Source organism: Pongo abelii, chromosome 11 (assembly GCF_028885655.2).
Source record: "Pongo abelii isolate AG06213 chromosome 11, NHGRI_mPonAbe1-v2.0_pri, whole genome shotgun sequence".
Taxonomy (NCBI): domain Eukaryota; kingdom Metazoa; phylum Chordata; class Mammalia; order Primates; family Hominidae; genus Pongo; species Pongo abelii.
In genome coordinates this window covers 144,810,076-144,823,709 of record NC_071996.2, presented here as the reverse complement: position 1 = coordinate 144,823,709, position 13,634 = coordinate 144,810,076, and the positions used below count along the sequence as shown (strand labels likewise).

At 47.5% G+C, this 13,634-nt stretch overlaps 1 protein-coding gene across 6 annotated transcripts in view; it reads right to left on the bottom strand.

The window, feature by feature from the left end:
• The window catches only part of PPP1R7 (protein phosphatase 1 regulatory subunit 7), a 34,734-nt gene that overhangs the window by 19,078 nt on the left and 2,022 nt on the right, over window positions 1-13,634 (bottom strand). For 4 of the 6 annotated variants that reach the window (XM_054548468.1, XM_054548466.2, XM_024242856.2 and 1 more), the window contains 6 exon segments: window positions 11,583-11,711; window positions 7,335-7,390; window positions 6,648-6,713; window positions 5,856-5,986; window positions 4,712-4,874; window positions 2,378-2,494 (listed from right to left, as the gene is read on the bottom strand). In XM_054548468.1, coding sequence (XP_054404443.1) covers window positions 2,378-2,494; window positions 4,712-4,874; window positions 5,856-5,986; window positions 6,648-6,713; window positions 7,335-7,390; window positions 11,583-11,711 — 662 coding nt within the window. 6 annotated transcript variants of the gene reach the window in all.

Genomic DNA, 13,634 nt, shown 5'->3' with positions numbered 1-13,634 from the left:
TGGTGGCGGGCGCCTGTAGTGCCAGCTAGTCTGGAGGCTGAAGCGGGAGAATGGCGTGAACCCGGGAGGCGGAGCTTGCAGTGAGCCGAGATCGCGCCACTGCACTCCAGCCTGGGCAACAGACCAAGACTCCATCTCGGAAAACAAAACAAAACAAAACAAAAAACCAACCAACCAAACAAAAAAACATGCTAGAATGGGACTCATGTAGAGAGAAAAAGAGGATCAAAATTTTGAGCCTGCTGTACTGAGCTAAAATTCATGCATGGGAATTACATGTTTTTTATATAAAGAATTCATGGTTAGGCCAGGTGCCATGGCTCTCACCTATAATCCCAGCACTTTGGGAGGCCAAGGCAGGAGGATCACCTGAGGTCAGGAGTTTGAGACCAGCCTGGCCAACATGGTGAAACCCGTCTCTACTAAAAATACAAAAATTAGCCAGGCGTGGTGGTGCACACCTGTAATCCCAGCTCCTTAGGAGGCTGAGGCAGGAGAATCACTTGAACCCAGAAGCTGAGGTTGCAGTGAGCCGAGATTGCACCACTGCACTCCAGCCTGGGCAACAAGAGCAAAACTCTTATCTCAAAAAAAAAAAAAAAAACCCCAAAAAAAGAACTCATTGTTAAAAGATACACTTGGTGAAGGTTTACCTGATTTAATAATTTTAAAGTGTAAAAATTACCGAATATTTTAAAGTAAATTAATTATAATTTCTTTCTTTCTTTTTTTTTTTTCGAGATGGACTCTCACTCTGTCACCCAGGCTGGAGTGCAGTGGCACAACCTTCGCTCACTGCAATGTCCTCCTCCTGGATTCAAGCAGTTCTCCTGCCTCATCCTCTTGAGTAGCTGAGATTACAGGCGCCCGCCACCATGCCTGGCTAATTTTTGTATTTTCAGTAGAGATGAGATTTCACCATGTTGGCCAGGCTGGTCTCAAACTCCTGACCTCAAATGAACCGCCTGCCTTGGCCTCCCAAAGGTCTGGGATTACAGGCGTGAGCCACCACGCCCGGCCTAAGAACTTTTAAAAATATTTTTAATTTTTTTAGAGATGGGCTCTCACTATGTTGCCCAGGCTGGTCTTGAACTCCTGGGCTCAAGCGATCCGACCGCCTAGATCTCCCTAAGTGCTGAGGTTACAGGCATGAGCCACTGCACCAGGCCAAGAACTTTCTTAAAGAAGCCTGACAAACTTCTGCTTCACCAAGGGTTAAGAGTGGTTTTCACATGCCCTTCAGTGTCAGTCGAGGGGATCAACTAACCACACCGGGCCTTGTCCCCAGAGCACTCTGTTCCATCTCGCTTCAAGGGCCCAATTCTGCTAATTTGCTTCCCACACAAAAGGTAAACAGGAGCCTAGGCACACCCAAGTGCTTACCAACTCCCAAATGCAGAAGTCTAACAGGGTTGATATTCTCTGTGCAATGGAAGGAATTGCTTTTACCATTGAGCCAAACACTTTAGAATTTAGAATAAGCTCCACCTTCTAAAGAAGTCCCCTTTGGCTAAAAATCATCTAGGACTGCTACTGGGGGGAAGAGGGAGGTGGGTGGGTGGAAAAAGCCAAAAACATGACACTTAAGAATTAAATTTTTTGAGAGGCCAAGGCAGGAGGTTCGCTCGAGTCCAGGAGCTCAAGACCACCCTGGGCAACATAGGGAAACCCCTTCTCTACATAAAATACAAAAATTAGCCAGGCATGGTGGTGTGTACCTGCAGTCCCAGCTACCTGGGAGGCTGAGGAGGGAGGATTGCTTGAGCCTACGAGTGTGAGGCTATAGTGAGCTATGAATGCACTTGTCACTGCACTCCTGCCTGGATGACAGAGTGAGACCTTGTCTCTTAAAAAAAAAAGAAAGGCCAGGAGTGGTGGCTCATGCTTGTAAACCCAGCATTTTGGGTGGCCAAGGCAGGAAGATCACTTGAGGTCAAGAGTTCAAGACCAGCCTAGGCAACACAGTGAGATCTCATCTCGTCCATGCCTCACACCCTCAACAAAATATTAGCTGAAGGTGGTGGTGCATGCCTGTAGTCCTACTGACTTGGTAGGCTGAGGTGGGAGGTTGGCTTGAGCCCAGGAGTTGGAGACTGCAGTGAGCTATGATAGCACCCCCAGCACTGCAGCCTGAGTGACAGATAAAGACCCTGTTTCTAAAAAAGTGAAAAAAATAAATAAAAAATAAAAAAGAGAATCAAGTTTTTGCTTGGCACATGTGTGTATAAAGTCTATGGCATCTAACGTTTCAATTGCTTACTAATAATGAAACGAAGTGCCAATTGTGCAGGCAGTGAAGGATAAAAACTAAGGTTGTGTCCAGCAGTGTTGGCCCTGCCAGGGCTCGCAGGGAAGGGCGGCTCAGGAAGCTCCGTACCTGCATACTGAGGACTGTCAGGTTGGTGAGCGCATCCAGGTTCTGAAGTTTAGTAATTTTGTTTTTCCCCAAAAACAAACTCTCCAGGTTGGTTAAGGTGTCGATATTTTCGATTGCCTGTGGAAAGGACAGAACAGCAATGAGTACTGCAGTTGACGGGCTGCGCCAGGCAGCCAGCAGGTGCCTGGACTGGGGCAGAGCTGTCTGGGCTTCGGCTCTGCGGTGTGGGGCTAGTGACATATCTGCTAAGACTTCCAGTGGAAATCCTACTTGAAGGTAGAATACAATAGTGGCGAGTCCAAGACTGTCTTGAGCTCACTCCCAACCCTCAGATTTCCTGGGGTGCTGAGGAAGTCTCAGAACTCAAGGACCAGTAGATTCCCAAGTCCCTTCCAGTTCTAAATTTGTGAGCTGACACATTAAAATGTCCTCCCGCCGGGTGCGGAAATCCCAGCACTTTGGGAAGCTGAGGCGGGCGGATCACAAGGTCAGATCGAGACCATCCTGGCTAACACGGTGAAACCCTGTCTCTACTAAAAATACAAAAAAATTAGCCGGGCATGGTGGTGGGCGCCTGTAGTTCTAGCTACTCGGGAGGCTGAGGCAGGAGAATGGCATGAACCCAGGAGGCGGAGCTTGCAGTGAGCCGAGATTGTGCCATTGCATTCCAGCCTGGGCAACAGCACGAGATTCCGTCTCAAAAAAAAAAAAAAAAAAAAAAAAAAAGTCCTCCCAAGAGCCTCAGTCTCTACAGAAGTGAGGTACGGGGCACTCTGGCCTCAAGTCTTTGAAATCCTGGGACCCTCACACCATAGCACTCTGCCCCTCTTGCCCAGTTTCCACACCCTCCTACATCACTCTTCCTTGCTGTGATCGTGTGCTCCTCTATTCAACCATAAACCTCCAGAGGCAGTGACCACACTGCCCTGTCTGGTCTCCCCATGGTGACTTGCCTACAGCAGGATGTTTAACGACTGTTTATTGATTTGACTTCAGTTTCCCTCCTCTGTCAGTTCACTCTCTCTCAGAACAAGTCATTCTTTAAATATTTCAGCAGACACAAACTAACCAGATGAGGTGCATGCTAACCAGGTGGGGACTTCAGGAGGGAAGAAGGTGTGCTAATCCACACACCACTGCAGGACTTGGTGGGGGCGGGGGCATCCTCACATGCTGTAGCCTGCATTAATTTGTGATGAGCCACTGTTCCCCTAGAAAGTTCCACAGTGAGACACTTGGTAAAATGCGGACATCTGGGCTGCTCTCTAGTTTAAAATGTGCTGCTTTGCTATTTGTGGCCATGAGATCTCTAACAATAACTGTCAAGAGACTCTTGCCAAAACCACCCTCCCTTGGTTTGTATCCTGTCCAAGCTCTCAAGGGCCCAGGACAGACACAGCATGCTATAATACTTCCAGAAGCCAAACAGAGGGGCATTCTGAACATGGGCAGGGGTGGATGTGCTCAGAAACACCTGCCAAAGCCACTAAGCAAGGCCGGGGGAAGCAAAGGCTCTGTGCCATGACCCTGAATAGGAGCCAGGCATGGGGCTCAAATGCTCTTCTGGCTGACAGAAGTCCTCCTCCCTGCCCACGGGAACCCTCCCTCCTCTCTGCCTGGCAGATCCACCTCCAATGTCAGTCCTCCTGGGACGCCCTCCCAAGTTCCCCTCCAGCACATGACGGTGGTTATGAGTCAGGTGGTGAAGACTTGATCCTGCTTCTGTGGAACACCAGATCACTTTTCAAAAGTCTTTTATTTCCATTCTGTCCCACGTTTTCAAGGTCAAATGGATCCTGGAGAACAGATCTAATCCTGCTGGGGACCGTGTCCCAGGAGTATAAAGCTGTCCAGGGAGGAAGGCCCAACTCAGCACTGCCTTTGGGAGTGTGTCAGCATCAAGAGGCTTTCTAAAGCCCCTGGTATGTACATCAGTTCACTCCAAGTGACCACTTTGCTGGGCTTGGGAAACTTTCCTCTCAAAGAAGCATGCCAGAGAAGATTACCATGAGTAAGTTCAAGAGCAAGGCGTTCAGGTCGGTTGGTTCATCTCAGGCAGAATGTAACTGGGAGTGGTGTGATTCAGAGTCATGATTTGGATGAGGAGCAACTGAAATCTATGTGCAGAAGAAAAGCTAGACAACTCAGGACTTACTGATACTGACTTCCAGTTGGCATTTTTTCTTAAAAAAATAATTTCCTTGTTCATGAAAAAAATCACAGCATCATAAGAAATGCAGACTCACCATGCATTCTACATACACCCACTGAGTCCATACACAACCCGCTAGCTATCTCTCCCTGAATATACTAGTCAGGGCCATCTGCACCTACCCGGATGCGGTTAGATCCCAGCTCTAGCATCTGTAGTTGATGTAAGTTGCTTAAGTTCTCAATTTTACTGATTTTATTGTTGACCAAGAAGAGTTTTTTCAGTTGTGTCAACTTGTCAACCCCTTCGATGTTTCTCAGCAGATTAAAAGAAATATCTAGAATCCTGAGAACAACCAAAACAGTTTTTAAAAAAATTACATGAGCATAGGTTGCATAGAACTCACAATTTAACCACTAAAGGTGGCATCCCCAACAGGGGATGGCAGTCACTACGGGGTGGGCAAGGGTGGGGGGGTCTGACTGTGCCCCTGCTGCTGCCTGGCCCACACTGATGCTGTCATGAGGGATTTGGAGGCTGCCCAGGAGCCCGGAGCAAGCCAGAGGCAGCCTACAGGCTCCTGATGCCTCGGCTCCCAGTATGGTATTTGAGGCAGAAACTATGTTTCATTCACACCTGTGCCCATGACAGGACCTGGCACCAGGCTCTGCACACAGAAGGGGCCTGAGAAGTATTGAATTAGAAACAGAAACAAAACAAGCAAAAATGAATGAGCGACAAAGGGCAGAAATCCAGGTAAAGTTATAACTAGGACCTGGCTCCTTCTTTTTTAATTTTAATTTTTGTAGACAGGGTCTTGTTATGTTGCCCAGGCTATCTCGAACTTCTAGACTCAAGTGATCGTCCCAATTTGGCCTCCCAAAGCACTGAGATTACAGGTAGGCACCACTGCATCTGGCCTAGGACCTGACTCCTTAAATTAGAAATGTCACTTTTTTTTTTAATTTAAAAAAAGAGTATTCAAAAGGCAAGAGGAAATGCTGGATTAACTTTCCCCTCTACCAATCTCAGTATCATCCCTGAATGGAGGCTTTCCAGAAGTCCCCACTGCAGCCTTCCCATCAAAGATCTACTTTGGAAGTCAGGATTGTCCAGGAAGCCGAAGACACGCATGAAGCCGACGAGGCCTCCTGGAGCCCTGAACATAGCAGGCAGAGACTTGGGATTCAGATGCAGGGTAGGACCTTGTGGCAGAGGCAGTCTCTCAAGGGCTAAGAGCCAGCAGGAGATTGGCTCTGGAGACTGGACACCCCCCACCCAGTGGCCTTCCCACCATGCTGTTCTCCTGTAGGTCTCATGACTCACTCCAGCTCTGTTAGCGCCTCCAGATTCTCAATCTTCTTGATCTGGTTGTCGTAAAGATCCAGCTCTCGAAGACTCTGTAGCTCCTCCAGATTCTCAATGCATTTAATTAAATTTTGGCGGAGGCAGAGAGTCTGGGGGATGGGAAAAGGACAATCGGCACAGGCAAGGGGGAGGCCACGAGAAGGCCTCAGCTGGTATTGGAGGACACAGGACAGGCCTTTCTGGTGCAAGGACATGTCTTCATTCTCCTGCTGTTTCCTAGAAAGGTGCTGACCTTTGAGAGGCAGGTGGGCAAGGGCACTAAGCTGGAATTCCTCAACACACCTGAGGATGGGCAGGGACCCAAAGGGAGGCAGGAGGCAGGCCCCCCACCAAGCAGGCCAGCTGGGGAGGGAGGCGTTGGCCTGGGGTATGGGTGTCTGCCACTTCCTGGCAGAACATAAGAACCTTTGGTGGGCTCAATTTTGACAAATTCAAATGAGATGCACGGAGGACTGTAAAATTCAGTGAGTGCCTAATTGAACACAGGCGCAGAACTGAGGCAGGCCAGAGTCACAGGTCACTGGCTGCCTGGGCTCCGGAGAGCCAGCCTCAGGGCTGTGCCTCAAGTCCCTCGACTGCTGTCTCACACCTGCTGTGCTCCCAGTGAACAAAGGCCTGCTACAAGGTGGAGGCAGCCACGCCTCCCACAGGCTGGGACAAGGACCACAACTTAGGACTGATTGCTCGATTCTGGACTTATCCACATCCTATGGGTGAGCGTCATAGTCCCCTCATGAGAGTCCCTCTCACCTTCACTTTCTTCAGTACCTCAAATCCTTCAATCTTTCCTATGCGATAGTGATTCAAATCAACATCCTGAAACAAAGCAGAAATCTATACTCAGCTACAGCAAAGTGGCTGGAGACCTGTGTCGTCCTAGAAGAGCAGGCCTGGAAGTGGGCAGCAGTGGGGGAGGCAGTGCCAGGTGGGTCTGCAGCAGACAGATGTCAGTGACAAGGTGTGCTGCGGGGGCTCTTTGGCTTAGTGATGACTAAGTTTTATGTAAAACTGGCCCTTAAAATGATTGGTACACGACATCGTTTTCTCATTCCTTAGATCCTGTATGCACAAAACATAAGCTCAGGCTCTGAGGATATGCACCCCATCCCATCACCATCAGAGACACGCTGTGGGCTCAGGAGGTCCAGCGGCCAGTCATACACAGCCTGGGGCCATTGGGGCCCTCATGTATAATGTAATCATCAGACCCAGACAATGTATGAGTCAAAGGCATCTCATCTGCCACACAATCCTCAAGGGTCGAAGAGACATGGGGATAACAATCACTGGTAAGAAAAACATGAACACGGGACTCTGACTCAACCAAGGGAGGCTTAGGCCACCTCTCTAGGGAAAGAACTTACTCATCTCATACAAAATAACCTGACAGGGTGGTCCATCACCACGCCCAAGGCTGGGCTGAGCAGGCGGCATTACCTCTGCATCTCTGTCCAGGTTGATGGTTTCCATGTCCACAGGCAGCTCATGTTCTTCTGAAAAAATAAGAAAAAGAGGTTTGTTCAGAACCCCATTAACAGGAGGCACTGGTGAAGAGCTGCTTCTGGCTGAGGTCTGGGGCTGTTTGGTGCCCAGAGCCAGCTCAAACCCCGAGGAGGAACCAATGGGAAGGTTTGCTGAGGACCTGGAGAATGTCGCAGGGTTAGACCCTGCTCCAGCAATAGTGATGTTTTAAGCATTCTGAATTTCCTGAATTCAGATATTGGCAAAGGTCTCCAAACATCCATCTGTGCCTTTGAACTTCCTGAGAAAGGAAATGTGTTTTGAAGCTGTTAGTGGGAAGGAGGGGAGGAAGTAGCTGAGTGCAGGTGAGCAGGGCAGCACTACTGCCTTTCTGTGACTCCCAGAGCTGCAGAACTGGCAGCAGCCTGCCTCCTATGTAGCTTTTCTCTTTTTGTTTTTGGCAATAAACCAGGCCATTAGAATCTGGACCATGCTGGGCACATCAGATGCTCTAGGATGGGCCTTTTATTGCTTTGGAAGGTGGCCCAGCATCTACAAACACTTCCCTCTGCAAAGAACAAAACAAAACAAAACATAGTTCAACACATAGGATCAAAGAGGCTCACTGAATAATTTAAACACACTTCTCAGTGGGGAGACTGGTGAACTCACTCCAGCAGAGAAGCCCATTGGATTTCACGAGGACTCTCCACCCCGGAGCCGGCATCCTCTGTGCGGAGGAGGCAGAGAGCTGCTCTCCCTGCTGAGGCGACAGCCTCCCTGTTAAGCACTTCCTTATTTCATTTCATTGGAACCTACTTCAGCATATGTGCTGAAAAGGACTAAGACACACACAGATGCACACACACACACGCACAAAGACACACAGGCACGTATGCACACTACACAGACACACACATGCACAACAGTGGCATACACAGACTCATGCAGACACACAAACATGCACACTCACTCCTCAAAACACTTAAAAAAATTAACAGTAATTCCTCAATATCACCAAAGATTGTCAGTGTTCGTATTTCCTCACTGTCTTAACATTTCGTCCCTTAGTTTACTTGCATTATGATCCAAATAAGGCTGTATATTGTGACTAGATGGTATTTCTCTTTTAAAAAACTTTTTTTAATTAATTTTTTTTTAAGAGACAGGGTCTCACTCTGCTGCTCAGGCTGGAGTATAGTGGTGTGATCATAGCTCACTGCAGCCTTGAACTTGTGGGCTCAAGCAATCCTTGTCTTAAGCTCCCAGGAAGCTGAGACTACAGGTGTGTGCCACCATGCCTGCTAATTTTTTAAAACCATGTTTTGTACAATCAGGGTCTCGCTATGTTGCCCAGGCTGGTCTGGAACTCCTAGCCTCAAGTGATCCTCCCACCTTGGCCGCCCAAAGTGCCAGGATTATAGGCACGAGCCACTGCACCCAGCTCAGCATTTTTCTTAAATTTCTTTTTTCCCCTTGCAGTTTTCTGTTGCAGGAAAACAAGCTGTTTGTCTTGTAGTGCTTCTCCCAGTCTGGATTCTGTGAATTATACCCATAGGATGTTCTTTCTCCTGTAAGCAGATTGTCACTGTCACTACCTTACAGGGCTGTCAGCGCTCTTACTGCGGCTCTTCCTAGAGCAAACGTGCACTTGCTTCTGCAGGGGAGTGAGCTCACACAGCCCTGCACCACATGCCAAGGGCTGGCTCCTCACCTCACCTGGAGGCCTCTGAGAGGAGCATTTGACATCAGACCAGCTTAACAAAGTAATGATCCCACATGGCTGCATTCACTTCACTGTTTTTCCACTATGCCTTTTCTATAACCATCAACTGCGGTTAGTTAAAAAAAAAAAAAAGTTTACTATAGTTTATCCACAACTGTAAAGGATACCAACCTAAGAATTAAATAAAAGGAACTGGGCAAAACCAAGAGATAGATACAAATCACCTCAAAAGACAGTGTCAAGTCACCGTTCATAAGCTCAGGAAGTTGCACTGGAAGAAGTGCTACAATTAAGGCAGGGCGCCCAGGTCATGTAGTCCAAACCAGGACCCTTTGAGAGCAGAAGGGCACAGTTATGCTGGTCCAGCAGGCAGAAACGGGCTGTGCCAGGCTCCTCAGGACACATGGTCACATGGCTTTAAGGGGTCTTGTTTGTAATACATCCAGCATGGCTGGCTGCTCACCACTCAAAATGTCAGCTAACCTCTGAAACAAGGTTTCCAGCCTAGAATGCCCTTCTGAGTGTATTATATATTCAACATATTTTAAAAATAATTTAAGGAAAATAGGTAGAAGGTAACAGTTGACATGATTAAATTTGTTTTAATTGAATTTAAGACTTAAATAAACAAAGGTAGGAGCAAGTCTTGGCTCCTCTAAGGGCTAGAAATGCATATTCCCAGAAAATTCATAATCAGCTAATCATCTTGAAGAAAAAAACTTGGACTTTTCCAGGCCAGGCCAGCTGGTCTGCCTTGTAGCCGTGTGCCCTTGGACAAGCTGCAGAGAGTCTCATTTGCCTCACCTATAACACATGGCCACACTGGTGTACTTACAGAACATGACGACAACACCATTAGCCTGTACTAGTGAGCCAGGGAAAGAAAGCATACAGGGCTTGCTCTGCCAACTCTCAAGTCCTCCAGAAACACCCAATGTCTCAGCAGCACCCATCTGAGGATAGCGGGGGCTCCTACCGCTCCGCTGTTGGTGATTAAGTTGGCGATAACGGAAGCTTCCATCTATCACTCCCATGCACTTTATTCCACCCACGTCACTTCCAGAACATCAGCCCCAAAGTTCCAAAGTGAATGTGACTGGTACTTTTGTGGTAATCTCCTTGTGACTTAAAAGTAGGTTGCCATAGTTACCAATCATCTTTGCTGGCACAGAGAGCACAATGTTATTTTAAAAATTAGGTTTGTTTCTTTATAAATTTATTTTCATTTTTATAAGGGATGCATGATTATTCATATACTGTATACAAATCTAGAAAACACAAAATGTATAGATCCTTCTTAAACCTGCTGTTTGGACAGACTCAGCCCGTCTGATGTGTTTTCTTTCTTTAGCAGGTGAAAGTACATACATGCATGCATACTGTTCAGAAACTTTTTTTTTTTTTTCTTTTTTTTGAGATGGAGTCTCATTCTATCGCCCCGGCTGGAGTGCAGTGGTGTGATCTCAGCTGACTGCAACCTCTGCCTCCCTGGTTCAAGTGATTCTCCTGCCTCAGCCTCCTGAGTAGCTGGGACTACAGGCGCACACCACCATGCCTGGCTAATTTTTCTTTTTTTTTTGTATTTTTAGTAGAGACAGGATTTCACCATGTTGGCCAGGCTGGTCTCGAACTCCTGACCCCTAGTGATCCACCCGCCTTGGCCTCCCAAAGTGCTAGGATTACAGGCGTGAGCCATCATGCCTGGCCACATCTAGGCACTTTAGAAGTCAATCCTCAGGCCTATAAAAATGGTAAGGCAAGACTCAGAAATAATTTCTCTCAGAGATTAAAGGTTTCTACTGCTACGGTAGGACTTAGAAACATAGCAGTCAGCCATAACATTTATTTCGAATCTCATTTCCTAAACATATGGTTAATAAAACAATATTGCGGTTCTTTTTTTTTTTCCTTTTTTTTTTTTTTGAGAAGGAGTATCCCTCTGTCACCCAGGCTGGAGTGCAGTGGTGCGTTCTTGGCTCACTGCAACCTCCACCTCCTGGGTGCAAGTGATTCTCCTGCCTCAGCCTCCTGAGTAACTGGGATTACAGGCACTCGCTGCCACGCCCGGCTAATTTTTGTATTTTTTGTAGAGACAGGGTTTCACCACGTTGGCCAAGATGGGCTTGATCTCCTGACCTCGTGATCCACCCGCCTCGGCCTCCCAAAGTGCTGGGATTACAGGCATGAGCCACTGCGCCTGGCCAACAACGTCGTGGTTCTGTCTCAGACGGCATACTAGTACCAATATTCGTGCTAGGATTTGCCTTCAGTGGAATTGGAAAAAACCACATCCTTTTTGCAAATGCCATCAGTGAGTCAGCCTGCTGAGGGAGCACCTCAAAGAGCATATCCACCTGCTCTGGGCCACTGAGGGCCCCTAAGGAGCACAGCAGTCCTTCTCCAGACCGACACAGCACCCACACCCAGGGCCAGACCATGTGCAGCACAACCCACATCCCCCAACCAGCAGCTGTCCCCAAGGGAGCTGGGCCTGGTACCTTCTGGGTCCTCCTCCCCCCGCTCCTCCCCATCCTTCAGGCTCTGTTCACTGAGGTCGGCCACGATGCCACTGCTGTGTTTCTTCCCTTCTTCATCGCCGGATTCTTCGGACTCGACCCGCCTGTCAACTGAAACCACACAGGTCAATGAGAATTCACATCCACTTTACGGGACTTTGAGGAACATAAAATAAACACCCAGTTGTAAGTCAAAAGGATTTCATTTAAACATGTTTGTTGAATCCAGTTCAACGAACATTTGAGTGTCTCCCATGTCCCAGCACCACTTGAGGCATATGGCTGTGGGGAGAATGGGGAGCAGAGTGTGGAGCCCACATGGATACTTAGGTGAGGAACACACTACTTCTGCCCTCAAGGAGCTTGTGAAGAACTGCCCAGTGTTCTGAAAGCCTTGGATCACCTGTGATTAAATCCACTAATGGAACCAGGTAGTGAAGCACCTCCTGAGTGCCTTTCACTTTTGGGCTGGGTGATCACCACTGTGACCCTTCTGCCACATACCTCCATCCACGCTCTACTATTCATCTGGCTAAGAAAACCAGCCAAGTTCACAGGCCCACATTCTGAAAGAAATCAAGACTAACTCAAATCAGACTGTGGGCAGGGAGGATCACTAAGGAAAAGGAGAATACAGCCAATAGTGCTGACCGCCCACAGAAAGCTCACTGGTGTGAAATGAGCTTTTACACTGGACACTGGACAGAGTGTTAGCAACTTAAGGCTTTTAAAGGTTCATAAATATTTTTTGAATTAAAGAATAAGGCAATTCAATGTGTCGGGTGAAAATTCTTTGGTAAGGTTGTCAAATCATTTTTCTTTTTTATAACTTTACTCATGACCTCTTTTGGAAGTCTGTCTGGAAAACATGAGGCACTAACACATTACTTGGAACCATCAACCGTACTGAAAATACTCTTTCCTGAGTATGGTTTCTCTACAAAGAGATGTGCTCTTTGCAGGAAAAAGTTCAATTTCATCTTTGTACTTCCTGCTCAGCCTAGCAAAGTAAAACTCAAGAAAGGATTGCTGTATAAAACAAGTCCTTATAAAACCCACCTCCAAAACCTCCAAATCCATCTCTTCTTCCCCACCCCTACAATGACGGTGGCTGTTACTTCTTAGCTGCAGCCTGGGCTCCTGCCCTGCTTCCTAACTCGTCTCTGTGACTTGTCTTGCCCTGCTTAACCTATTCTCCACTGCCAGAGAGTCTGATCTAATTCTAAAATCCAAATCTGATCTTTGAGTCCAAAAGTATTTCTGGAATGCTCTTCCTGAGTTTGCATCTTGCTGCTAGAGATGCAGCTTTGGCAAATTGTTTCCATTTGAAAGCCTCAATCTCCTAGTCTGTGGAAGGGAGCTAGTATAGAACCTATGCCTCAGCAAGCTGCTGTCACGGTTAAATTAGAAAAGGCACAAGAGCAGTTAGCACGTGCATGAAATGCAGTAGATATTTAACAAAGTAGTCACCACCAGGCACAGGTCACTTGGTGGTCCAGGCTCAGGGAGAGAAAGTTCTACTGCATGACAATCTGGCGCAAAAACCCCAGTAAGAGGAGGAGTGGTGTGAGGTTAGGAAAGGCTTATGAAGGTTGGCCAAAGTGAAGCCTGAAGGCAGCAGAGAGGGTCTGGAACATGGGACAGTGGATCTGCATGTAAGAAAATGACTTTGGTGTACTGGGGATGATGGGCTGGTGAACAGGGACAATCAATCTAGCCTAGAGATGACGAAGGTCTGAGTTAAGATACTGGCAATGGGAATGGAGGACGTATTGGAGATTTGGAGATACTTTTAAAAGTAAAAGTCAGAGCTCCTTGACTAATAGGACATGGGTGGGAGTGGGACAGAGACAAAAGCCGGGCTTTTATATTTGTCATTTACCAAGACATGGAAACGGCTGAAGAGGGAGTGGGAGGATATGAAGAGGCACTTCTTACTTAAAAAGACTCAAAGGGTATGAAGTCCAAGACCCTTAACACTACCGCCCCCATCCCCATCACATATGATTTGGTCAAACTCTCCTCCACACCCTT